This window comes from Lineus longissimus, chromosome 9 (genome assembly GCF_910592395.1).
Source record: "Lineus longissimus chromosome 9, tnLinLong1.2, whole genome shotgun sequence".
In the NCBI taxonomy this organism is placed as follows: domain Eukaryota; kingdom Metazoa; phylum Nemertea; class Pilidiophora; order Heteronemertea; family Lineidae; genus Lineus; species Lineus longissimus.
The window spans coordinates 18,012,038-18,039,864 of NC_088316.1; the positions used below are offsets into that span (position 1 = coordinate 18,012,038).

The 27,827-nt window shown below is 43.5% G+C and overlaps 2 protein-coding genes across 2 annotated transcripts; one reads left to right on the top strand and one right to left on the bottom strand.

Moving 5' to 3' along the window:
- Nucleotides 1-4,538: 4,538 nt before the first annotated feature.
- On the bottom strand, nucleotides 4,539-14,043 carry LOC135493369 (ran GTPase-activating protein 1-like). The gene is made up of 15 exons (XM_064780681.1): nucleotides 13,857-14,043; nucleotides 10,945-11,072; nucleotides 10,676-10,735; nucleotides 10,239-10,418; nucleotides 9,840-9,974; nucleotides 9,570-9,728; nucleotides 9,148-9,261; nucleotides 8,833-8,932; nucleotides 8,521-8,605; nucleotides 8,080-8,245; nucleotides 6,494-6,634; nucleotides 6,201-6,261; nucleotides 5,842-5,936; nucleotides 5,447-5,568; nucleotides 4,539-5,265 (listed from the first exon to the last, which is right to left on the bottom strand). The coding sequence occupies exons 1-15, from the start codon at nucleotides 13,966-13,968 to the stop codon at nucleotides 5,196-5,198; spliced, it is 1,728 nt and encodes a 575-aa protein (XP_064636751.1). The 5' UTR covers nucleotides 13,969-14,043; the 3' UTR covers nucleotides 4,539-5,195.
- Nucleotides 14,044-16,394: 2,351 nt separating this feature from the next.
- On the top strand, nucleotides 16,395-27,731 carry LOC135494094 (short transient receptor potential channel 7-like). Its single transcript, XM_064781845.1, has 10 exons — nucleotides 16,395-17,522; nucleotides 20,305-20,562; nucleotides 21,232-21,396; nucleotides 21,808-21,997; nucleotides 22,213-22,527; nucleotides 22,747-23,005; nucleotides 23,568-23,808; nucleotides 23,979-24,179; nucleotides 24,418-24,631; nucleotides 26,120-27,731. Exons 1-10 carry the CDS (start codon nucleotides 16,794-16,796, stop codon nucleotides 26,341-26,343), a joined length of 2,796 nt encoding a protein of 931 aa, XP_064637915.1. The 5' UTR covers nucleotides 16,395-16,793; the 3' UTR covers nucleotides 26,344-27,731.
- Nucleotides 27,732-27,827: the final 96 nt, after the last annotated feature.

Below are 27,827 nucleotides of genomic sequence, written 5' to 3' on the forward strand. Positions count from 1 at the left end.
TTAGTTCAGGTTTCCCCTGAGCTTGGTCAGTATGATGTTGGCCAATTATTGATGCAGTCGGTGTTTTCAACCAAAAGTTGTTTAATCGATTGCAACGTGTGTTGTGAATAAAAGCAATAAAGCAGTCTTATCTCAGCCTACTTTTGGTGACTAGCTTCTTCATGAGCTCAATCTTGTCGCAGGGCACATATGGTTGTGACTGTCCACTGTCATAGGTTGGAGTTGTCAACAAAAGACTAAGCACTTATGCAGTGACTCTGCCATTGATAGAATTCGTCATCCAAAAACGACTCTCCAAATATGGTTGTGATCGTCCACTGTCGATGGAGACAGGTGTCCAGAAAGTACTGGGCAGATGTGACTGTCCACTGTCAATGCAGCCAGTTGTCCGCAGAAAACGGGACAGATATCGTTGTGACTGTCTCCTGCCGATTAAGGCAGTCATCCACAAAGAACGATTGCAAAAGTCATTTCTGAAGAACAGGGTCCTCCGCAGATTCCACCTGTCCCCCCAATACAGGAAGGATCGCCCAGAGCTGGCATTGATCTGTCTCCAATTGTTCCTCATTAGACTGGTCCGAACAGAGCTCTCGAACTGATCTGTCTTCAAGATCGATTGTCTCCAAATACACCATCGCCCAGAGCTAGCACTGCTGCTTGTCTTCAAGACGGGTTGTTTCACCAATATACCATCGTCCAGAGTAGCACTGATGCTTGTCTTCAAGACGGGTTGTTCACCCAACACACCATCGCCCAGAGCTAGCACTCATGCTTGTCTTCAAGGTCGGTTGTTCCCAGATACACCATCGCTTGGAGCGCTAGCACTGAAGCTTGTCATCAAGATCGGTTGTGCCCCTACACGATCGCCCAGAGCTAGCACTGATGCTTGTCTGAACAAGAGTATATACGTATATAGTCTCGATACGGTATATTGCGATGTTTGTCACGAACATATGCACTATTAGTATAATTGAATTCATTGGTATTGGTCACAATCTATGCTTGAGATGACATCGGTGTTTGCGATCAGGTTGCACTGCAGCAGGAGAGGGGCAAACGTGGTCACGACTGCCCACTGTCTATGATGAAGACAGCCGTCCAGACTGGGGCAGATATCTCTGTACCAATGACAGTCGCCCACAAAGTACGGGGTTGATATGGTTGTGACTGTCTACTGCATGTTGATGGATGGAGTTGTCGTCAAAGGACGGGGCAGAGAGACAGCTGGGACTGTCTGCGGGTGATGGAATATGTCATCCGCAAAGAATAGGGCCGATGTAGTTCTAACCGTCCAATGTTAGTGAAGATTGTCACTCATAAAGACCGGGACTGATATGGTTGTGATTGTTTACTGTCCATGGAGACAGTCGTCCACGAAACGCAGAGCAAATGGCTGTGAGTCCACTGTTGACGAAGACAGCCATCCACAAAAGACGGGACTGATATGGTTGGGAGTACAGAGTGTAAATTTAATATAGTGGCCAACCCATGGACGGGGGCAGTGACTGACAATGGAGAGAGTAGTTCACTGCTGATTGATGCTGTTGTCCACAAAGGAAGGTATGGATAACGTGACTGCCCACTGTTCATGAAGACATTCGTCACTGCCAGCTGTCTATGGGAACAGGCGTCAAACAGGAACGGGGCAGATATCATTGTTGTGACTGTCCACTATGGATGGAGACAGTCGTCCTGACGGAGGCCAATGTTGTTGGTGTGAATGTCCATTGTCGATGGCGATAGTAGCTCACGAAGGAGGGTTACAGATTGTTGTGTGCTGATGAGCGAAGTTGTTCACAAAGGACGAGTCGGCACATATAGTTGTTACGGCCTACTGTTGATTAAGATGTTCGTGTATAAAGAACGCGACAGGTCTTGATGTGGTTGTCCGCCGTGGATGGGGACAGTTGTCCGAAAAGGACGGAGGCCAATTGTTGCACGTATGATTGTTATGGTCGACTGTTGATTTAGATATACGTGCAGATGGACGCGGCATATATTGCTGTGGTTGTCCACTGTGGACATTGATTGAGACAGTCGTCCCGAAAGGACGGAGACCAATATTGGTTGTGAATGTCCAATGTCGATGGAGACAGTAGGTCACAAAGGAGGGTGGCATATGTGGTTGTGACGGTGCCCTGTCGTTGGATGGAGTTGTCCACAAAGGGCGAGCCGGTAGAGATGGTTGTTGGATATTGGTGCATAAAGGACATGGCAGAAATATTGTCCAATGTCGGTAGAGATAGTCATCTATGTAGGCTAGGGCTGACATGAATAAGGACGGTGGCAGACTTTACTGTCCGTTGTCGATTGAGAGAGTAGTTCACAGAGAACGGGGACAACTCTTGCTATAACAATGACAGTCGTCCACTAAGAAAGGGGCCATTGTCGTAGTCGTCCGTTGTCGATTGAGACAGTAGTCCAGATAGGACGGGACAGACATGATGGAGACCCATTGATGCTGTTGTCCACAAAGGAAGAGGCATATGTTGTGGTTGCGACTGTTCATGCACTGTGTATGTCAATGGAGACAGTCGACCACAAATGACGGTGAGCAAATGTGGTTGTGTCGTGGCTGTCCATTGTCGACGGAGACAGTAGCTCACAAAAGAGGGTTGCAGATATGGTTGTGACTGTCCGAGTTGAAGGATGAAGTTGTCCACATAAACGGGGCGGATATGACTGTTACTGCCAGCTGTCCATGGGAACAGGAGTCCAACAAGAATGGGTTGGGCACCATTGTTGTGACTGTCCACTGCGGATGGAGACAGTCGTCCAGAAAGGGCGGAGGCCAATATGGTTAGCTGTGAAAGTGTATTGTCGATGGATATAGTCGTTCACAAAATAGGGGCGCAGATAAGATCGTGATTGTCGCTTGTTGATGGATGGAGTTGCCCACAAAGGACGAGCCGACACACATGGTTGTTACAGTCTGCTGTTGATTGAGATATTCGTGCATAAGGGACAGGGCCAGATATTTTGTCCACTATCCATGGTGACAGTCGTCCACGTAACGCGGAGCAGATGGCTCTGACTGCTCACCATTACGAAGACAATCGTCCACAAAAGACAGCACGTATGATTGTTATGGTCTACTGTTGATTTAGATATACGTGCAGATGGACGCGGCATATATTGCTGTGGTTGTCCACTGTGGACATTGATTGAGACAGTCGTCCCGAAAGGACGGAGACCAATATTGGTTGTGAATGTCCAATGTCGATGGAGACAGTAGGTCACAAAGGAGGGTGGCATATGTGGTTGTGACCATGCCCTGTCGGTGAATGGAGTTGTCCAGAAAGGGCGAGCCGGTAGAGATGGTTGTTAGATATTGGTGCATTGTGACTTCCTCATCTCTCTCATCATGTTGTCAACACGGTGGAGCAGCCAGGACTGATTCGGCCTGGCTGTGACTTCCTCATCTTTCTCACCATGTTGACAACTTGGCAGAGCAGCCAAGACTAATTTGGCCTGGCTGTGACTGTCTCATCTCTCTCACCATATTAACAACTAGGCAGTGCGGCGAAGATTGATGCGGCCTGGCTGTGACTGTCTCATCACTCTCATCATGTTGTCAACACGGTGGAGCAGCCAGGACTGATTCGGCCTGGTCAGTAAAGGACCGGGAAGAAATATTGTCCAATGTCGGTGCATGGAGATTGTCATCAATGAAGGCCAAGCTGACATGAATGATGACAGGGGTAGACTTTACTGTCCGTTGTCGATTGAGCGAGTAGTTCATAAAGTACGGGGGAATTTTCGCTATAATAATGATAGTCGTCCACTAAGAAAGGGGTAGATATTGTTGTGGCTGTCCATTGTCGATTTAGACAGTACTGTTGTCCACATAGGACGGGACAGGCGTGGTGGAGACCCATTGATGCTGCTGTCCACAATTGAAGGTTTGAATAACGTGACTGTCCACTGTCAACGGAGGCCAATATTGGTTGGTAGAATCCAATGTCGATGGAGACAGTAGTTCACAAAGGAGGATGGCAGATGTGATTGTGACAATGCCCTGTCAGTGGTTGGAGTCCTCTACAAATGATCAACGTCAAGCTATGGAACTATAGCTATGAAAGACCAGACTGTAGGTTGTGACTGGATGGCCATGTTAGGACGAATATAGGACAGTTGTTCTATTTCTAATCGGTCCGTATGAACAGAGGGCAGGGGTTATCCAGCGATTCAGGAATGTCTCCGAGCCAAAAAGTACTTAAAACTGCCACATAACGAATCTGCTCAGGAGCAGTCTTGGGAGTGCGAGTTCTGCGGGCAAGATGCATGTTAGAGCACAATGCATAGGTGCCTTTGTGAATCTTGAGGGGTCGAACTGGGTAAGCCATTGAAGCATATTCATGTCAACAGTGGACATGAATATCAGGAAGACCTTGGTTTCAGTGGACAACCTTACATGTGTGCTGGTTGATTGTGACATAGCCAGGAGGAGGTCTGTCTCTTTGTATGATGGTGACTTCAGTGCTTTATTCATGTCTCCACAGGTTTCTGGGGACAGCTCAAAAAAGAAAAATTTTACCTTTGATATCTTTTTATACATTTATTGACATGATATTGAATACACGTTGATATACATGTATTGAGACAAACACAAGAGATGGTATGAATATACAGAAGCAAAAGATAAAAATAAAATTTGGTCCAGAGGAGTCAATAGCACTTTCTCTCCTCCAAAGAGCAATGACAGAGGTGATTGAGGACCACATGATTTGGAATGGACAACCAAAAGCACAACTTTGTGACCATGATTAGATCGGTACACATTAGTCCTACTGAACAGAGTCTCCTCAGTAAACAGGGAGGATGTAAGACAGTCAAAGACATGTACATGTGTCCTGGTTAAGATTTTCCATTGATTCTGAGGGGATACATCACCAATATCCATAATGTCATTGATTGTAACACATCATATCACTGAATCACTTAGCGAGACATAATCGTCAGCAGATAATTCACATATCCTTTCGACTGAATGGCAGACACCTCGTACTTGAAATTCCAGTTGTTGGTCGTCCAAATGCTGAGAAAGCTGCAGTTCAACATTCATTTTCACAGTTCTTTGTTGCTAGGGGTCTCAATTCCAACACATGCTTTGAATCACTATTATTCGTTACAACTCGCTTTCAGAACTGACTCGAGACTTGCATCAAGGCATGTCTCGCTGGAGATGACTTGCTTCAGAACTGATATAGGACTTGCATCAAGGCATGCCTGGCTTTGGCACACTTGTCTAGTTTGGGGTTGGGCCTGAAACGAATGAAAAACAATCAAAATATGTGATTTAAAATGCTATGATTGGGCTGAAGATGGGGTCAGCTTGCCAATGAACTCAACTGGGGCCTACATGTAAGTCAACAGTCAGTAGTGGCAAAAATGCTTATCCTACCTGGGAGGAGGAATACTTAGGTGTCATCTTTAAATCACTTACTTTGATAGAAAGAGCTGAAGAACATCCCTGGAAACTTTGGGGAAGTAGGACTGCTTGACCACATGTGACATTATGAGCAATGGTCCGGTAAGGTCGTAGTTGTATGTGATTTTGTCCTCACCCTGAAATCATATAGACACCAAATTGAAACAACTGACCTCATGATAATTAGCAAAAGTGACATGCTGTACGGATAAGCAGAATTGTCAAGACTTGACGTTAGTTGATATCATCATTGAATTTGGAAGTTGTCAATCAGTATGTTCAGACGATGACTCTTGCTACATGACATTGTGATCGTTCTCCTGCCTTTAGTCTTCCTATAAATTCCAAGTGTCGTTCTAAACAGCCAATAGTGAGCCCCATCTATCTAATACTACATATTTGTTTTTTACCTTGAGCAGTCCAAGTCGTACTAAAATAACGTTGGTTGCCAAAATGGCTGTCGTGTCTTTATTGTTGCCTTCGTACAGTTTGTGTAATAAAGCATCTGGAAAGGAGCAATTAGAAATTAATCAATTCGGCAAAAGGTAAAAACTGATTTCCTTGGAGAAATTTCACTGGGTCGAGGTCTGGACCAATGAGAGCTTGTTTTGCCATTTGGACATTGGGGTGTCAGGATCGCAAATTTAAGGACTTATATGCATGAGAACAAGTAGGTCACTCGACTTGCACTCCTGGTGATTAAGGATTCACTTAAGGAATCCAGCAAATTCACTACGATCATATTTGGGATGCAATATAAGTTGCCTACCTGCACATTCGGCAGCTGCCTCTCTTGTCTTCTCACCATCCACTTTCACAACTGAGCTTATCTGTAATTAGATATTGACATAGAGTTACATCAAGGCATTAACAAGTAAGAAAAGATCCTGATTGGAAGACATGTATATATGATCAGGGGTCAACATATCATTGCTGAAGGGCCGACATAACATGGGTGTTGTCACAGCTGTCCTCCTTTAATCATTCATCCCATTAGTCTTGAATGCCATGTTGTGTGGTTTTTCTGTTATAATAATGAGATCATAAATCAACTGTTCTTACCCTGATAAATGTATGTACCATCTTTTCCACATTTTCTAAATCGTCCTTCAATTCTTCTGTAAGCTTTCGCGCCCTGTCAGGTCCAAGGCCCAATAATCTTTCTTCTGTTGGCAGCAAGAGGAAGTCTTTCGCCGTAACATTCTGAAAAAGATTTCCAGAGGGTAAAGGCTGCATGAAGTTCACGAGTTCCAGTGTTGCTCAGTGAATTCTCAGTGTAACTGTTAGTAGAAATATCAGCCAATTACCCCATCTTGAAGGGTAATCATCACACAATGACCCAAATGTCAACATTTCCACTCAATCAAGAGATTCTGTGGGGATACTGTTTTTTTCGTCTTCCTGTGGCAATATCTGTTCTTTGAGGACAGATTATCAGCAGGTCGTCCAAATACTATCTTTATCTTGTCGGCCCCTTGAGAAATAATTCAAACAGCCCTTTCCATGTGTTTGTTTCAGCTACATGTTACTTTGGATATTTTGAACAAGGAAGGAAATGACAATATCGTATCTGATCAAAACTTGAGGTTTATTGTCGATCTTAAAACATTGGCCTAGACTAACAAAATACATGTACTCATGATGGGTGTATACTGCCCTGAGGTGCAAAGGTGCCTCGACATGTAATGTTAAAATGGCCTTGATGATACACACGTCTGCATGAAGCAGACCAGTTAGTTAGTCACCAAGTATTAAAAATCACCACCCAATTATTATGATAAAAGCAAAATAACATCACAAGAGACAAATTCCTATACAAATAAAAAGTTGTAGATGCATGATCATGAGATAAGATGTCTTTGGCAAACATACACATCTGGAACAATTTTGATATTTCATTCCATCATGTCTGTTATTGGTCGAGCAAAGGTACACGGAATAACCAAACATCGTATTAATTGAACAGGGCCCGATATGGTGATAACAAGCATTAAGCTCTGAATTCCATGAAATATCACAACTTATATCACAGCTGCACGTCTTAAGATTTAGAAAGTCAAATGGAAGTGACTGTGGGCGCAGTCAGAACTCAGAATTTGCTATTTATATCCAAATTTATCATTCGACTCCTCTGTCCATGTCCCCAACTAGCTAACTTTGAATGTTAAGTCAGATGCAATTGATAAAATTGTCTTTGAAATCCATCGCAGAACCTAGTTTTTGAGTTGAGGAGAATCGAGGAATGGATCACTTTCACAGTGTATGGTATTTGCCCTGTTAAACGACATTAGACATATCCAGGAATTGTTCACAGCGCTAAATTTTCGAGTTGAGAGGCCAAATCAGATGTGTTCTGAAACGAGGAGGGGAAACACTGAATTAGCCCAAGAAGTGAAATCGGCAAATACCGTGATTGTAAAGCGATTTCATTGTGACAGGAAATGTGCCAAAACAGGAGACCCTCTATAACTATAAGGTCTCCATTGTGCTAAGTTTCCAAAGAGCATTCCCCTCCTCAATTCAATACAAATAAGAAACAGAAATAGAAGGACACAATTATGCTATACTTTCTTCAATTGAGTTGCGAGTAACATCAGCTAAATACTTAGCTACACAGACATGCAATGGACTCATGTAATTCAACTCACCAAGTCAGGCTTCAATTCAATAGCTTTTCCCTCGACGCGTAGAGCAGGATCAGGCATCACATCTCCCTCTTGGTCATCCTTGGCGCTCTCATCCTGCCCATCATCATCATCATCATCATCAGTCAGCTCATCATCATCACCTTCGTCATCTGTGCCCTCATCGTCACTGAAAATACAAAGATTTTCGACTCAAAATTACAAGAGAAATCCCAGCGAAGTGCATCAGGTGACCATGCATCATCCTTGTAGGCAGAATCTGAACACTACATGTAGGTTGACGTTTGCCCAAGTTGATTACAACCAAGTCTTAGAAGTGTTCATGTCCTGGCTGATGTCCTATTGTGAACAAGACAGAGGAGGTATCATAAAAATTTAGGAGGTCATTAGGAAAGGTGGACCTCACCGATCAGGGACCACAATGACAACAAAACTTTTACTTACCTCAGCGAGTCCAGACATCCTTTTTTACCATGCTTTTCAGCTATACACTTAACCCTTTCAACACCAGCTTCGCCCAATTGATTTGCTAGAAAGGATAACAAATTAATCAATTGATTGCAGTTTTTAGACACGGGCTGGTCAGGGGCGTCACCTGAACACAATGCACTGTAGTGAGATGGGACTTGAAAAACACTTCGATCACTGTAACTATTACAATGAGGTTGCACTGCATTTGACTATCTTCTAAGGTTCTTAACTTCTCAATGTGAGCTTCTTCATGATCCAGGAGAGTCACTAATTTTGGCCACTTACATCCTAGTTCTAGTTTGTCAAATGCTTCCTTTCCTTGCAGAGCTTCCGCAGCAAACTTGGCACCTCGCTTCCCTATCTCATTACCAGATAAAATCAATTCCTGAAAGATGAAGGAAGGTAACTGATTTTCATGAAGTATGTAATTGAAGCAAGCCAGTGCCAGGACTTAAATAAAGCTCTGATAACTGCTGTGCATTCCAAACTAATAGTGTATGCATGCACCAAATGGTACCAAAAATATTTACAGGAAGAAACCCACATGATGGACATCCCACACAATTGCGCATATGGAATAAAAACACCATGATCCCTTACCCTAAGTTTTTTATGAGTGCCATTTATTGCCTTGGCAATGTCTCTAACACCTTTGGACCGCACTAAACAATCACCAAAGTTGATCACTTCAAGTTCTTGGAGGTGAGGAATGGCCTGAAAGACAAAGGAAACTATAAGATCAGCTGAGGTGGACATCTCCTGAACACTGCCAATGTACGGACATGGCCATTCTTAGTCTGCTCCATCATGGTTCTGCTAGAGTTAGGACTAATACGATGTTTAGGATGGAATCTTCTTATCTCTGAAATGTTCTAGTAACAGCCCAAGCTGTCTTTACAACCGTCTACTGGCTACATATCCATGCCAGAAGAGATCATCAGCATCAAAATGATGGAACATTCCCTCACACAAATATATTGTCCGATGGACAGTTTGATGATATGAAGTCTTAAAAAACTTACTCTGGCAATCGCATTTGCACCAGCAGCTGTGAAAATATTGTCGTTAAGATTTAACACTTTGAGGTTTTTACATTCTGCAAAGGCGTCTGCCAGGGCTTCGATACCTTCATGTTGGATACCATTCTGGGGCATGGCCACATGTTCCAAACTTCCCATCGCCTGAAATTAGATGATTAAAATATGTGAGATCTAAAGATCGTCAATCAAAAGATACCATTTTTACCAAAATTTATCAACGCCTATGAGCTTGTTCATAAAATGAGTTAATACCTTGAATGCCTCTGCTAGAGCTGTTGCTCCCGGATTTTCCAATCGATTCCTCCCAGATATGAACACCTTCAGTGCCAGAGGACGACCAGCTGCAGAACTGGCCTTGTGACATTCTAATAAACTCTCCGCCAACATCTGCAATATCATAAATGTTCAAATTTAGTTGATCAAAAATCCTATTTTTTGGACTTACAATCATGACCAAGTGCCCTCCACTCATTCCTTTGCCTTGGTAAGGTGGTTAAGCTTGATCAGGGTCGAGTTTTTCACAACAACTTTTTTCACTGATGCTAGATTAAGTGAAGGAGATAATGATGTGATGATGAAGGCTTCTACTAGTCAATACGAGATGACATTTCCTTTTTGAGTAGAAAGGTTATGTTTCACTTCAAAACGTACCTTTCCTCCTGTAACACCTAAGCCATTATTGTTAAGTTTCAGTTCCTTTAACGTATAGCAGCTTTCACTTTTGATAAAATCTTTAAAACCTTCTACACCATTTGGACCAAATGCGTTGTCACTGAGGTTGAGTTCGACAAGTCCAGCACCTGACCTCGTAATGCCACCACATAGATATTTCTGGAATAGAAATTGAAAATAATCGGGACTACACCCCAACACCGGTCTCGCCTTTTATAATGGGCAAACATATCTTATGCCTGTCATACATACATTTTCTTTGATAGTGACATATTAGGGAAACGATGTCACCATGAATCAACACGTTTTTATCAAAGTTCTGATTCCTTTTTGGAAGGTCAGAAGGTCCATTCAAAGTGCCCCTCGTAATCTTTGATAAGCCCAGCAATTGGGTACATCTTGGTGAAAATACTTACGAGTGCCTGTGGAATCTCAGATTTAAGCCTCCCAGTGAACATATCACTCCATAGAGCTCTCTAAAAGTAAAATGATGAGCAGAATGTAACAACAGATTTACAAGTGAAAATGGATCACCACCACTTGGCCCAAACCTTCCACAGACTGAATATAAAACTTCTTTGAAAAGAGCAGTCTAAAACAAAAGATGTTGCATTCTGGACTGACATTTATTGAAATATGGACAGACATGATAGATACAATAGACTGCGACACAATCCAAACTCACTTTGAATTCTGGATGACCTTCCAATGCCTCTCCAATGACTTTCGCAGCTTCACAGCCCATTGTGTTCCCCTCCATTTGTAGGGCTGTCATCACAGGCGCTTCCTTGATTGTTTTAACTATCTCTTTTGCTGGAAATGATATAGGAGATGGTTACCTTGCATTTTTCAAAAGACGTGAGTCGTGACTCGGTGACGGTCAGGCAGTTTCAATGTATATGTTAGAACACTGTGTGGTACTTGCTAGTATTGAGCATTTACTGCCTTATAAATGACGTGCAATGCATTGTAGTAGGGGTTTACTGTCGTTTCGCTACATTGCCAGTTCGCTACCAGTCGTTTCGCTACATGTGGCGGTCGTTTCGTTACATGGTAGGTCGTTTCGCTACATGGGTGGAGTCGTTTCGCTACATGATGGGTACGGTCGTTTCGTTACATGGAGGGCGTTTCGCTACATGGGTGGAGTCGTTTCGCGACATGGATGTAGGTCATTTCGCGACATGGATGTAGGTCGTTTCGCTACATTATTCCCCTATTACTCCCTAAGTTTGTGCTAAACTCCGGGCTAAATATATGTTGTGAATTTAGGGAAAAAATGCTCGAGTATAGTACAATTACAGATTCGTCTTCGGGTAATCATCATTATCATCATCATCATCATCATCATCATCATTATCATCATCATTATTCACGGCGTAGTAACCAAATTTGATTTTTGCCGTTTGAAGCTGTTTGAAGGGCGACCGGCAAAGTTTAAACGTGGCATCAGCGTACCAGGTCTTTGCTTTACTCAGGAGGTGGATTTGTTCATCTGTTGCGAAGATGAAATGCCGGCGATCTCGGACATTGATGTCAGCTTTAAAAAAATTTTCAGCGACGCGGTCCTCTTGGAGCTCAAATTCCAAGTCTGTGGGATCTTGCGGGCGATTCTTCTGGCGAAAGCGATTAGTTGCTCTGGTTAAGCAGCTCATTTTCGGTAGCGAAGGACATGGGCCTGAGTTCACGTGCTCAAGAAGGACTTCAGTCACAATAGCGGATGCTGACTTGTACACGTTTTCGGCGGCTTTTTCTTTCATGGACGCGGTTATCTTGGAGACGACTGCTGCACCTGGTTGTGCTTGATGGTTATGCGCATTTCTCCCGACAATAAATTGGTCCCCCTTCTGTGTCACCATAGCGCGACACGGATTATGCTTCGGCCGGATCGTGCATTGCCAATCAGTTGTAATATTGTTATTACGACGGCGCATAACGTTGTACGTGTAACCGTGGCTGTCAATCAATTTGTTTCTTGACCGTTTAGTCCCGACGTCAACGATTTGAAACGTCAATTCGAAGTCTTCCGCGGCCGGCGAAATTGAACTAGGTTCCTCAATGGATGATTCATTTATCTCCGGAATTCGTACGTCAGGTCGAAAATTGTATGTCTGATCCCCGCGTGGTAAAGTCTCGTCTTCGAGCAGTGTGGAGGCATGCGTAGGCGATGGTGGAGTTATGTCCCGGAATAGGTACATACTGACGTTGGCGGTGGGGTCAGGTGAGGCGGCGGCGGAAATCTCCCGCATAGGTGGCGATGGACTTTCGCATAGTGTAGTAGAGACGTCCATGTCCATCATTGGTGGTGGATTTTCGCGTGGCGTAGTGACGTCCGCGGTGCCAGTGGAGTCAGGTGAGTCGTCTATCATGGGTGGTGGACTTTGGCGAAGAGGATTAGTGACGACGTCGGCGGTGGGGTCAGAGACGGCGGAGATGTCAATCGTTGGCGGTGCCGGTGGGTCAGCAGTAGTCGGACTTGATGTCATCACTTTGCGCTTGCGCTTGTTGGGCTGTTCGTCGTGGACCAAGGTTCCTTTTCGCTTGTTGTCAACTTTTAGGAGAGGCACAAAATGGCTGGGAGTCCATGTTCCGCGATTAAACGCAGCACTTCCAGAGGACCAGAGGATGTGAATGGCAGCATTCGTTCCCCTGTTCTTTGAAGTTCGCGGAACAAACGTCGTGCTGAGGCGGCGTACAGCAGGGTCCATATGACCATTCATTGGCGGAAACATGGATACAATCGAGCGGCCGACCACTGAGGCGAGAGCGTGAAAACACCACGCGGAAGATTCGTTGCGTCGGAGGCAGTCAGAACAGGCGTCATCAAAACTTTGGGTGAGCGCGTCCCATACCGGATCAAAATTCTGTTTGATGTAGAAATCGCGGTGAAGAATTAACTCAATGGCCGTTCTTACGCGCAGCTCGGGGGTTTTAGAGAGACTCGTATCTCCGCAGAGCGCTACTGATACCGCGTGATAGAGACAATCCCCATCACCAGGAATGCTGACAGGTAGCCTGTTTCGCACTCCCCCACTCTTCTCCAAGATACGCTGTGCGTTTGTGTCGATAGCGTGTACGTTTTCTTGGTACATAGGAGTAAAGCCTTGGGGCGGTACGGCAATCGGGCCGACATTTCGGCGCAGGAGAATTTGCTCACGTCTTGCTGCTGCCCTCAGGAGGTCAGAGGTGATGCTAAATTGGTGATAATAAATTTGTAGTCACCACCGGGAATTATAGTAGGGTAAAATAGAGTAAAAATAATGACTCCACCCATATAGCGAAACGACCTACGATGTAGCGATATGACCTACATCCATGTCGCGAAACGACTCCACCCATGTAGCGAAACGCCCTCCATGTAACGAAACGACCGTACCCATCATGTAGCGAAACGACTCCACCCATGTAGCGAAACGACCTACCATGTAACGAAACGACCGCCACATGTAGCGAAACGACTGGTAGCGAACTGGCAATGCAGCGAAACAGCCTGATACCGTAGTAGGCCTACAATGTAGTGCGTGTGCTGTAGTGACTTTTATAGTGTATGTTGTGATTATGTACACAATTCATGACTGGGTGCCTTCATGACTTTCCTACCATCATTTTCGGTGTTCAATTTTAGCCCTTTTCCGGCAAAACTGATCTCTTTCTTCTCTTCCACAGTTGTCTTTGACAACTGTTCTGTCAAACTATTCACATCAGATGACATATTTGCGTTTGTTATTGTATAAAAGTGATGTTTTTTGAATAAAATCGAAAAACCAATTTCGAAATGCGGTTGGTGTTGCCGTTGTTGACTACATAAACACGGAGTAACAGTTTCCTCATCGGCCGCCACCTACTACTGTTAATACTGTAAAACCAGACAGGATCTGTCTCAACCTTCTGGAGACAGGGTCTCGGTGGTGCCATATGCAATGATTAAAACACAGGTCGTTTCATCTGCAAAGACTCATGGGCAGGTTGGACGATCGAGCGTTTTTTCTCTCTTGATGGATCACTGATAATATTTTTATTTTGACCACCGGCACGCGTTGCTGCTGCTGGTGCCGGTACTGCTGCGACCACGTGCGGCCCCGACGTTCACCATGACTGTGTATATATTCTAACTACAAGCCTGGTATCACTTTTCTCAAGCACCTTCAAAGTTTGAACAGCATTTTGTACTTATGCCATTAAATGGATTGATATGTCACCCCGATGCTAGTACCGTATGTTGACGAGCTCTCGGACCCGCCTCAATTAAGCGTGGGCGACATACTATCGATTGAACGCCGAGAAAACGCAGTGATGATTGTCTTTGCGTAAGGTTTTCATATTCACAGCTCGTTCAGAGAACTGTTGTGCGGTATCCAATAGAATTGATGAGATTTCGATTCGATACGAGGTGGAATTATTTCTCGCTTTTGTCTTCCGAACATGACTTCAGATTACAATTGGACCTCAAATTCAACACAGGTGAGCAGTTAGTACGTTCATTTAAAATTTTAAGGCTATTTTAAAAATTTCCTATATCATGAAAATTCGTCGTGATACGTTGTCTTAACTGGCCGGGTATGAATAGGCCAATTCTAATTTTATTTGCTTAGTCCGCCTTGTCCTTGAAGGTCAGTGCCCTACAGTCTCCTCTGAATGGCGATATAGCGCTTGGGTTAGTGGTAAGTCTGTCCTTATACATCTATAATGTGGGTTGGTTGCGCCATACGCCCAATCACCCCCGGAAGAAAGAGGACTGGGTAACGCTGCCCAATCTGTTGATAGTTGGTAGTATTTCATCATCAAATCGATAAAATCTTTCCTTGTGAATATGGAAATGTGATTGTGCACATGTTCGCCCAAATCTCCGAGTTACCTGAGGGAGACCATCTTGACCCGCAATGTTTTGAAATCGCTAAATCACTCATCCCGATAGTGGTGACGCAAACGCACCAGATTCAGGGTGGATGGAGATGGACGTCAAATAAACCAAATTGGTCCATAATTGGATAGTCGCTAATGCTTGCTCTCCCATGCGGTTAGTTAGCATTATTTAGCGCCGACTCTGTCAGAGAACCAGGGCGTAATGAAGAAATCGTAAAAGTGACGAAGTATGAATAAAATGTTGCGAATCAAGTTCACTTTGCTGAAAAGCCTGTACACGGGGTGTTTATTTCTGTTGGTAAAAAGTATCACAGTTTTTTCAAAAGAACAAAAACCTTTAGTTCTAACTGTGTGAGTGGCCGGTACAAATTGTCTTGAATATACATGGTCACCTCGTCGAAGTACCTCCCCGGTTCCATGGCAACATCACTGGGACTGATTTAAGATGCTGATAAGAAGCAAGGTGACACTACTAAGAAACAATGATGTACAATAAGTCAGAAATCAAATACACGTACACTTATAATTCGGTATATCAGAATCGGCGGGACTAACAACCCACGCAATGCCACACTGTCCGGTTGTTGTGATCGAAACAATCGATTGCTAAACCTGGGAGTACACGAAGGTAAACAGTCAGGCAATGATCCAAAATGGGGCGAGTCGCAGCAAAATCGGGCTATCGCCTGCTGATTCGGGCTATAGCTCAAAGTCCGCTGAGCGCGGGCTACACAGCGCAGCTTGATCAACGCCGAGCGTATAACTGTCGGGAGATATAAAGTAGTGAATGAGCTGTGGCAGTATACGTTAACGATTATCCAAAATGTACAGCATTTTACAAAATTAGACATGCGTTAAGAGAAATTGGTGACGGTGGATAGTTTCCTGGCTAATTGTCACAATATAATGTAACCAAAGAGACATGATATCCATCATTTGTAACATGTAATATTGTCAATAATATCGTGTTAATCAAATTGTTATTCCAGTATATAATGGAAAGCAAGCCTCGGGGATATCATAACCAATTCAACCTTCTGGGTCGATTCGTCTGGAAATGTTCGCGAATTCTGCGGACTAATATCGGGATTAACGCGTCACCCTGACTGCAGGTGGATCGAGCACAGTGTTACATGAATGTATAGTTAGTGACAAGCCTGTCGCACCATCATTGGGTTTAGCCTTATTTAGTTACCGATATATTCTACTATGAGGATTTTTCTTTTCGAGTGAAGTGAGTTTTTTCGCTGTGGATTATATTGCATAAATCCGCGTCTGGAGACTTCGGGATCGTTGTCTCTTTACTGATATTCCCCCCCATTGTGTGATCTGAACACTCATCCAAGCACAGTCAGCACTTACCTGCTTTGGAGCGGCACCATCGGCAGTATCTGCTTTGTTCCGGTTAAGAGCAACGACAACTGGATGGACCAGTGTTATTTCAGGCTTATATATCACTGAAGATAACCTGTTGTTTTTTTCCGATTGGATACAATGGAGTAACCGTGCACTAGAATTTCCGTGCCGTAGGATTTGCGATGTGTCACTGCTGGGCGTGACTCTGACTATGAAGAACTAGAGGAATAAAATAAGTGATATAAAGGCGTGTACGACGTACAAGCATTTTAAAGAGGGGTTACATGTAACCATTTTGGTGGTATTCAGCACAGGAATATGAGTAGGATGTCGTCGTCGCATCGGCCTGCGCGGTCGGACAGTACTAAAGCTCGTGTTTGGAGATCCATCTTCGATAGTCAGTTACCAGAAAAGGAACAATGCTTCCTGAGGGCTGCAGCTTCAGGGAACCTCGACCTAACGAAACATTACGTAGAGGAAGAACACATTAATGTCAACTGTCAGGACTACTTGGGACGGGGTGCCTTGGAATTGGCAGTAGTTGGGGAGCACGTCGGTGTTGTCGAATACCTTTCCCCGAGATGCAACATGATGATGACCGAGGACTCTCTCCTGAGTGCAATAAGCCAGGACAATGTGAAACTATGCGAGATGATTCTGAACCACCCTGTGTATAAAACAAATCGTTTTCTCTTGGTCAGTATGGAGCGGTTTTACCATGATCATGGTATCGGTGAGCAGGCCCGCTATGCCCCCGAGACCACCCCACTGCTTTTGGCCTGCCACAGGAACAACTATCACATAATACAACTCCTACTCCTCCGCGGCGCGGACATCGAGGAACCCCACGATTACTTCTGCGTCTGCGCACTGTGTTCGGGCCAACGAACTCACGATGTTGTCCGGTACTCCCGGGCCCGACTGAGCACGTACAAGGCGTTGGCAAGCCCTGCCTACATTTCCCTGTCAACCGAAGATCCCTTTACCACAGCTTTCGAACTCAGCCACACCCTCGACCAACTCTCCAGGATAGAAAAAGAGTATAAGGTAAGGAAAACAGCAATGTGGCTATTTAGTCAAATTACTCTTGGTGTCACCCATTCGTTGCCAGTGCCTACATACTAAGGCTCACGTCCGCCACTTAGCCAATCCACCATCAAGACGAAAGCTAACTATGCGACGGTGCCCTGTCTTGTGACGACTTCCGTCGCTCGGATGCGTTGATGTAAATCTGATATAATTCTGCGCAACCGGTGATATTACCTTTGACAATAGCTGTGCTGGATGAAGCCCTTGACTTCACCCCACACTCATCGCTTTGTAATCACATGGATGGAACAGAGCTATCCACAAAACATTGTAAGTATTGTTTCATTGGGTTCAGCCTTCATTGTAAACCATATCGAATTTAGTCACCAAATACTCGCAGGGAATCAGAAATCATTTTTTATTATATTGTGACTAGAGTCTGCCCGACTGCGTAATGATTTCTTGCTGGTTGGAGCGTGTTGACATTATTTTATCGGAGTAATACGTGATCATATAATGTACTGAATCATAAGCAGGGTGGGTCACAAATGATCGATTAGACTCTTCAAAATCGAAAGTTTGTAAAACCTTTTACAAAAGTGATACCTATTTTAAGATCACCTCCTGAAGAATACATTGATCAGATTCAAGGTCACCTAGTGCACTGCTAGATCAGCCGAAGACATCCATCAGTGTGCATTGTAATTTTCGGAAAATGTTGAATGTCAATATCAATACTTAACTGTCTCCAATGTAACATTATTACATGATGTAAACAGGTATCAACGTGTCTCCACCCTATTACGTTTGATGTAAGCACAAATTGTGCAATCGATGGTCATTCTACATCGATCATATCATTAAGTATTGAGTTACACAAAGCTTGCTGAAAGCTTAGCGGGGCTTACATTCGTTTGTATTGACTCGGTAATGAGAACTCCTTTCCCTCAATAACGTATCTGTCGAGTAATCTAGAGGCCATGCTCGTTCATAATTTGAGATTTAACTTGAATAGCATTCCGCGATAATGACGTCACTGCAGCTGCTGCCCTCTATTTCCCCATCGCTGAATTACAGGCAATGTCGGACAAACATGCGGTTTCGTAATGGATTCAGGCTTTCTAACTGGGGCAGTTAGATTCAATCAGGCACATGTCCGAGTGTTGGAAATACTACATAATTGTTCTGAATATTTCTCTCTCTGACTCTATGGTATCATTCATGCTAAAAACAATGCAGGGTCAAAGATAATTGACTTTGAAATAAGCTCAAATGCGTAGAAATAAGTGTAGATGTCCGACTGTCACGTGACTAAAACGTCATCAATATCTTATTCAAATGACCTTGTGAGCTATAAATAGTAACGTCGCGGAATGCTATTACCAAATCTACACTTTAATTTTACAATCCTACCTATGCCTGTATACAACTTTACATATTGGGTATAAAGTATATCACCAAATTAATTGATACAACGGATTTTGAAATTGACTGCCTGTATTTCATTCACCCGTGTGATAAAGCCAATTTGTTGACATAGATGCTGTTGATATTGGTCTCCTGGTCAACCCTATCTGAAATATGCATTATTAACCACAAAGTGTTGATATTGCGGACACAACTGTTTGCAAGAAGAACACTGCATTAGTGATTGGAGTGATTGCCGTGTCTACTGTAGCTGTCCGGAGTTCCAATGGTCAATGTCAACGATATTCCCGCGGTGAAACTGTATTGCATGGTAAATACATATTGAGGTCCGGGGACTGCACGATACTCTCGGTTACTGTCGGACGACTGGGCGTGGTTTTTTTCAGTGCGTAATTAGAAAAAAAGATGTAATACCATCTTAGCTAATTTCATGTGATGGGCAGTTGGACAATTAGCATGTATGAATAGATTCCATTAACAGTAACGGGAGCAGAGAAGATGGAAATGGTTGACCCATTATTGATGGATTCTGTTTTCGAAGCGTCTTGTGAGAAAGATAGTAAACAGTGAACAACATGCTGACCACACTGATGTTGGCGATCCCTTGCCTTCTGGTTTATAGATCTATGAGTTTGTAAAGTTCGGGTTCAGGGGTTTTCTTCAAGATGATAATAATAATGATAATGATATTAATAATAATACTATATGTTCATGAATGAATAAATAAATAACAAGAAAATGAAGAGAAAAAAAGAGAAAAATGAAGTGGAATCACGGGGAGTCGAACCCTCGGTCACCAGCTCGAAAGTCCAGCATTCTTACCGTTGAACCACCAAGGCTTTCATGTTAGAGCGGCGATTTTCGAAGCGTCTCATAGCCAGGCAAAGCGAATTGAATGTAATTGTGTGAAATGGAGGACCTGTACCAACAATAAATTATAGTCAGTACATGTAACTTGTATGATGCCTCAATTTTTTAAGGCAGCGAGTGATATTGAATCGGTTTGCCCTTGATCGTTGATATTTAGGTTTTAAATAGGCTGGCTTCAAATAAACCGTAAGTGGCATTCTCAAGAACTTCAAATCAATGCTAAATATAACAGGTAAATATCAGCATGAAAATTCAACTTTTGAAATTCTATTAAATTCTCATTTACGTTATACTGAATAACATCGTTATGGAAACTAAACCTCCTTTTGAACAACATGCGTATTAATTTGGAACATGAATACTTTAACATGTTGAAATCTTGCTGACCTATCAGATGGGCGTCGTCGTGAACTGAGGATGTAGGTGCAATGAATTTCCTTTGAAGTGGTATTTTTAAATTGACAGTGAATTTATGAAAGCGGCGAGTACTGTTCACTTTCAGACACAATACCAAGAACTAGGTACACAATGTCGAAAATATTCCGTAGAAATGCTGGATTTATGCAGAGGAACAGACGAGGTTATGGCAGTCTTGAACGGGGATGACAGCCATGGCTCAGGCCCAACATTACTTGCCGCCTCAAACCCGAGCACCCCAACTGAACCTACCACGGAAACCTCCGAGGGCCCGCGGAAAATGCTGAAGGGTCGGCCATCTTTAACACGCGTCAAACAAGCACTTTCCTACGACCAAAAGAGGGTAATGTATTTTTTGTGCTTAAACGAGAATAATTGTGGATGTCGAATTGAGATCGGAGAATATAGATGTATTCGTTTTATCACATATCTAAGTGCATGTGACACTAATTTGATGACGATAACTGCTGTTTCATTTTTTATTTAGAAGCTCTATATTGGTTGCGTTCTATGAATATCAGACAGATCAAAGAAACATCTAACGCACTTTTGACTTTTCACCATCGAAACTGCCGTTTCGGTGTTTCGAAAAATAACAAGTTGAAAGAGACACATTTATAAATAAGACTAGTTACTCGATATTGTTTTCAAAATTATCACCACCTACAGACATTTTGTATTCAAACGGTCTTAGCCGATCCTATATGCCCACGTGTCTCGTGCAGTTATCATCATAGGATTTGTACCTTTGGTATGCACTATTGTTACCTTCTGAAAATACTATTGACATTTTTTTACTTCCATGACTAACCGTTTGGTTATAAGTACTCGCACGTTGACTAAATTCTCGCCCTGTTCAGATGACTGGGAAAAGTACACAACGTGAAAGCGTTGACAATTTGCAGTAAATTAAAATCCAGTGACCATCATTATCTTCTGGTGATCTTGAAAACCACCTGCGGTGGAAGATTAAAGCAGTATCGCTGACGACTTCTTCCTCTCTGAATTCCAGTTCCTTGCCCATCCAACATGTCAAAGAGAGCTCGTGATGCTGTGGTATTCCGGCGTCCCGTGGATCCGACACCAGCACCTGTTCGTAAAATTCCTCTGTGTGCCTTTGACCGTGATCCTTCTACCCTTTCTTTCATTTGCTTATATTCTGGCGCCATACACGAAGGTAAGAATGACCAGGCCCACCAGGCTCCACCCAAGCTCGGCATCGTCTAGGGTGTGCGTGTGTGTGTGTGTGGTGACCTGGACCTGTCACCTGTTCCGTTATAAAAAGAGCCAGTAGTGCTTTCGGTCATGCCGAATCCGCGCGCTGAAAATGCATTTGCCGACAGCAACTCTCATCAGAAGATATACGTATTCATTTATATACTTAGAATATGAAGACGGGGAAAATAATCTCATGTGGAATATCAAATCGTGCGTTTGGGGTTGTTTCAGAAAAAATAGAATCAAGTAATCTGCATTTGCTAATGTAGGTGTGTTTTGGTCATCCCCATTGGATTGGCGTATTCTTGGGAAAAGTCTAATGTTTTCGCGATGATTTCTATATATAGGTCATTTGCTTACATATTTTCAGCTTGCTGCCACCATTCGAAGTCCCTTTGTGAAGTTTTTGATGCACACTTGTTCATATTTGATATTTCTGACGCTGGTTGTCTTGGTAACCATGAGAAACCACAGTACTATCTATCAACTTGTCTGCTACAGCAAATCTGGCATGTCATTTGACCTGATCGTCTTAGTGCTACTCTTTATTTGGGTGCTAGGTGAGTTAATTTAGTCAAATAGTGCTAAGTAATCTTGCACCAGGTACAACTTTCTAACTATAGGGGGCTTGTACAAATTAAACTGCTCCATTTTATTAAATGACCATTAAACTGGCTAATTCAATAGTGCTAAAAGCTAAGAAAATGGTGCGAGTAAGTTGAGGACTACAACACTCATCTTCGCGATACATTCCCGATCTTTCTTTTGCAACAAGGTATGTTTTGGAACGAGGTTCGGCAGTTGTGGCGCGGGGGATTTCGTGAATACGTCACTGACAGGTGGAACTTCATGGACTCCGCCCTGATCGCTCTCTACATGGCTGGTCTGATACTACAGCTTGTGCTGTTCGTTGACTTCAACGCCCAGAAAAATTATCCTCCTTCGAGCAAATGGCATCTTAACTGTTCCGCTGTGCGCACGGAAACTTGCCGCGAGCTGCAGTGCATGGCTGGGCTGAAGATGAAGTGGAAGTCGTGCTCTGGGACAGAGGCTGACTGCATCCAAGACCAGACCCTACTTTTGAACCACAGTGAGTACAAACTTATGTGCCGAAAAAGACTGAGGCGATATTCACAGGCAAAATCAAATTGACGGAATAAACGGATGGATCATGATAAAACCATACCTCAATAGAGTAGCAAAGAGGTGACGAGCAGGAGATAATGGCATGATGGTTTCTTTGGAGTAGATTTATCAAATGTACGTGTGTTTTGGTTAACATTCCAAATTCGTAATCCTCCTCTTTCAGTGAACCAGAATATACGACATGACATCGCACAGCAAGTGTCCGACATCCTCCTCTCATTCGCTGCTATATTTAGCTTCGTGCGCATTGCGCATCTTCTGCCAGCCAATGAGCAGCTAGGACCGCTGCTCGTGTCGTTCGGCAGGATGTTGAGCGATGTCCTCAGGTTCTTCGCCATCTTCGTTTTGGTGTTTATATCCTTCGTCTGTGGCATGACCAACCTGTACAGGACACACAGATGTGAAAACAAGTACTTCGATCAGTAAGTTGATGAATCAGCCTCCGTAATCGACGTTGGTTTGGCGAGAATGATGCTTCTATAAAATAACGAGCATAGGTAACCCCTACATCCGTAGCTAGACACCTTCAAGCACAAAGGGAAGACATATTGGCGTTTCACGACTGCCCGTTGCCTTTTGGCAGTGTATAACCTGCGCTACCAAAGTTTGAAAAGCCTCCTTTTCCATGCATGTTCCCTTCTCATTGGAAGAGTTATTCAAAGCGCCGTGTTTCAAAAATTGAGACATAACGGTATGGCAAGTATGATCATATTGAAGACCTGTCCTTTTGCTGCAAACCGCAAAACCATAAAACCTCATGATCTAGTGATAAAATAGTATCATTTAATTGTTTTGTTTAGGTCAGTCTTGTGTCCCAACATATTCTGGGCTGATCGATTGCTATGATTCTGGTATCTTCATGCATCTGTGTATTTCACGAATAGCGGAGCAGCGGATCCCAAATGGCGGCCTGTGTTGGCATGACGTAGTTATCCCCTCCCTTCACCACTGCGCATGCTTCCAATTTTGTTTATCAAATTCCAGGTTTACTACCACCGCGTCCAATCTCTTCTGGGCGACATTCGGAATGGGGAGCAGCGAAGCGTTCATCATTGACAAGAGCCTAGTAGCCTACCGACCAGACCTCATTGTTTCCCACCAAACTCACATCGTTGCCACGGAGACAGTAGGACAGATACTCTACTCATTCTATATTGTCTCCGCGTTGATTGTACTCATCAACATGCTCATTGCAATGATGAGTAACTCATTCCAGGAGATTATGGTAAGATCATCAAATGTAACGTCGATCTCGGGTTGTCTCTTACATTACCGTCATTCCCTGACACTGTTTGAGGCACATGTTGGTTTTTTTCATTGGTATAACCTACCAGCAGCCATAGTATACTGCGAGACGGTCTTTTAGGATTCAACATCAGACTTCTACATTTTCAGAATGACCGTGACGTGGAATGGAAGTTTGCTCGGGCTCGCTTGTGGATGGACTTCTTCGAGACTGGCTGCACAATCCCACCACCGTTCAACCTGATCCCAAGCCCGAAGCATTTGATCGATATTGTCAGATATTTCATTAACAAGAAGAAGAAGAAAAGAATGGGGACACATAGTCAGGATTATGACATAAATGAGCAGCAGGTAAGATTTTTACATCTGATTTATCGGCTTTGCGCGTCTTCCACTTCCTTAGGGAGGGATTCCGGCCTACAACGCCGATAGACCTTCGTGGATAGAATGGCTACAGTTTGCTCTACATACTGTATACCATATGATTCCGTCCGACTTTTAATTTCATAACAATTTGCTACATATAGGCCAACTACTAAAGAACAGCGCTCTTGTCTTATCACTGTACTTTTTTATTTCTCTACCGAAGACACCAACCCGGCGCATAAGCCAAGGCAACCAAAAGCACTTCAGCCTTGGCTCACCTGCCTCATCGAGCCCACGACCCTCGAAGCATTTCTCCCTGAGGAACTTCGGGATGCATCGGTCGAAGACCTACTACAACGTTGTGATGACGAGACTGAGGAAGCGGTACATCTACAAGGTTCACATGAAGGAGCTGCAGCTTAGTCAGCCGCAGGAGGGTAAGTTGTAGCATCTAACAAAAACTTGATTTTCAGTTCTGTCAATATGTAGGAACCTTGCATTCCATTGCTGAATCTGGCCAAGAGCGCTTTCCAACCTCGTAAGCCACGCACTTCACTGCGAGATCTCGTGATGTTTGTCTGGTCGATCGCGCCGTTCAGCAGACGGACACGACGGAAAAGAGGCTGAGCGCATTCCTGCTTTGACACTCATGAACGGGAAAACGCAGCCGACGAACGGACGTCTGCGCGTGAACAGCAAGTTCCGACAACATGTTTACTGGTTATGTGTCATTTTAGGCTAATCAACATACGAGCTGTTGGCGTAAGTCGACTCATTCACATAGCACATGATATATTTGTGCGGTATCTCCTATCATAAACCGTGCTGATTACCCTTTTTTGGAACGATCTCTCAGCTTCACTTCAATCGAAAGCCTGTGGTGGATCATATATTATGCAAATTAAACTGCTTAGCTTTCTTATTTTGTAAAGTCCTCGTGAGATGAATTCCATGTACTAGTAGGCGTTACAATTAATTAGGTGTGAGGCGTTAATAGAAATATTTATATGATTCTGTCTCTACAAGAACGCATGCGTTTAAAAATATAGTAGTCTACAATGTTTGATCACGAAAATGGCATTTCTTGATTCATGAGGTTGGCATTTGAATTTTATTTCAATTGAAAGCTTGATGCATTACTGCATGTCAGTGCATGATATCATTGGATGCATTACTGCATGTCAGTGCATGATATCATTGGATGCATTACTGCATGTCAGTGCATGATATCATTGGATGCATTACTGCATGTCAGTGCATGATATCATTGGATGCATTACTGCATGTCAGCGCATGATATTATTGGAATGCTTAAGTGTTTTCATCAGAGATTTGATTCATTAGCACTTTCCGAATCTCCTGACTGTCATGCTTCGTCTTTCCTTGTGAAGATACCAGCAGCAAGAACTTTAAGCGCATTTCTTTGACTGTCTACAGTAGACCATCCATGCAGGTTTTAAAATGGAAAGAGTGGGCTGGTAGAAAACACCATGCTGAACTTCCAGCGGTATTGCCACCGTTGCCTCCGCCCATATTGGATGCGGGTTGTCGGTAAAGCTTAGCAATGTCAATACATTGAGGGTCAAGATGAGAAAACACGCGAGTCAGCGTGCCCTGTGATATGTATTCATCAACGCAGAATATCGAGATGAAATTGCTGCTCAGTAGAAGCAGATCAGTTGGATCTGGGCAGAACGACAACGATTCTGCCCAAGGAGCCAATCGACATCGGCCGTTCAGTCACATCATTGCTTGCAAGAAAAGATGGCGGACAGTGGACTGCTCGTAGGCATACAGATACGTTAACCCTGCAGCTTTTGTGGAGACTTGCCGATTAGGATGCTCAGACACTAGTAAAGGCCTAACAAAGATACGATTGTCAGTTCGAATAGATTGTATTCATATTTCTTTCTTTGTTTTTTCAGAGCTGAACGAAATAAAGGAGTCACTTTCCGATATGAACAAGAAAATCAAGCATATCAGTGCGCAGTGTCGAAATCCTCGTACGCGTAAAAAGGACAATTGGCCTTTGGCATCATCAGTATTAACAATTGACAAAGTTTATTTGAACAGTATGCACTTCATTGATGAGAATGGTGAGGAGACGAGCGGGGTGGAAGAGCGGCAGAGGATGCCGGCGGCACCTTGACAGGGATGTTAAATACCAGGGTGCATACAGTGTAGCCAAAAACCTCGGAAGACCATACCTCCATCCCTCGAGATGAAAGCACCAAGTAGACACAGAACTTTGCCAGAAGAAAATAGATCTCGATTCGGTTAAGTACTTTTAGCGTTGGAGCTGTTTTTGTGAAGCAAAATCGGAAGAAATTTTACAGGTGTTCAAATTCAGGTCTTCTGTCAGCTCAATTTACGTCGCCCCGACTTTTGCTTGACAAAATTGCCTCCTGAGCTAAATCCACCATCTCGAGGAAACCAGAGGTTGATATTTTACTTCTACGGCCCTGTCTGCAGGAACGGAAGAACATTAACCTTGTTTTCATCGGGATGTAAACTAATGGACTGAATCGAGATATTTTGGTCTTCTTCTTCTTCTTGGAAGATTCTCCCTCATCTACTAGTACAAGCACTTTGAGTCTGAGGGTAGAGGAAATGTGCTTATAAGCGGGGTTTTTTTGTGGTCACTCTGTACGGAAAACTTTTTTCATTGTGCCTATACCGACAATGGACGTGCACGTATAGTTTATTTGGAGACGGGATGTTAAAAATCACCGGTATCATCTCCTCAGGGCTGGATGACTGTTGACCAAGATGTTCTGATTGATCTATTGCGTATTCAAAATCTATCTTTAAACTGAAGCGTAAAATGAAGTAAATCCTCCATGTTATCGTCACTGCTCACATGAAACAATAGGTTGAAAATGCGGTCCATTTCATCGAATAGAACTTGTTTGCCTCGTTTGTACGTAAGACGCAGTGGATTTGGCCGAGTCTCTCCCCGCGAGTCGCCCTGGCTAATGAGTGATGTTCTGAAGATTAGAAACCGACGACTTGAAGTACAAGTGGCGATGCATTGGCGACACGCTGCCTGGAAGATCACCAGTCTGTGGAAACTCTCAGGAATAACAGAACCATAATGTAATACAAATAATGACGTAGTATGTCCATGGAAGCGTCGTGCTATCGGAGTGACATAAAGTCATTTGTAAAAGCTTTCCTTTGCCAGTTCGTGTGCGTCATGAAATAACGAATAATGTGTTTTTCTACTATCTAAGCTGACACTAAAGCAAGGAAGTTGTTGAACAAGGGCCTCTTTCCTCAGAATTTGAAACAAAAAACGAACACCGCAAAAATGTCCTGTAAAATAGAAGCCCTCCTCCCCTGAGGTTTCCCCCTATTGTCACAGTTCGGTCACCATGGTCACATCCCTTATAAACATGAATTAAATAAAGGTATGTAAACAAATCGACCCATAAATACTTTTGCTTTCGATTGACAGCATGACCAATTCAATAGGTGACGTAACAAGTCCCGGCAGGGACCAAAACCGATTATATCAGATTTACGTTCAGCTTGATCCATAAGCGTCCATGTAGCACTGTGTTTTATAGACCCTCTTGTTGTTCTTCTTGGATTGAAATACAACTAACACCTGTGCTTATTTTAGCCACCACG

Bases quoted from the DNA above. Each gene is read 5' to 3' on its own strand.
- LOC135493369 (XM_064780681.1), bottom strand. From the start codon at position 13,968: ATGTCATCTGATGTGAATAGTTTGACAGAACAGTTGTCAAAGACAACT. The intron at 9,729-9,839 runs GTATTAACTCAT...ATCTAATTTCAG, and splicing joins CTCTAGCAGAGGCATTCAAG to GCGATGGGAAGTTTGGAACA. The intron at 8,933-9,147 runs GTAAGGGATCAT...TTCATCTTTCAG, and splicing joins GCACTCATAAAAAACTTAGG to GAATTGATTTTATCTGGTAA.
- LOC135494094 (XM_064781845.1), top strand. From the start codon at position 16,794: ATGAGTAGGATGTCGTCGTCGCATCGGCCTGCGCGGTCGGACAGTACT. The intron at 21,998-22,212 runs GTGAGTTAATTT...TTTTGCAACAAG, and splicing joins ACTCTTTATTTGGGTGCTAG to GTATGTTTTGGAACGAGGTT. The intron at 23,006-23,567 runs GTAAGTTGATGA...ATCAAATTCCAG, and splicing joins GAAAACAAGTACTTCGATCA to GTTTACTACCACCGCGTCCA.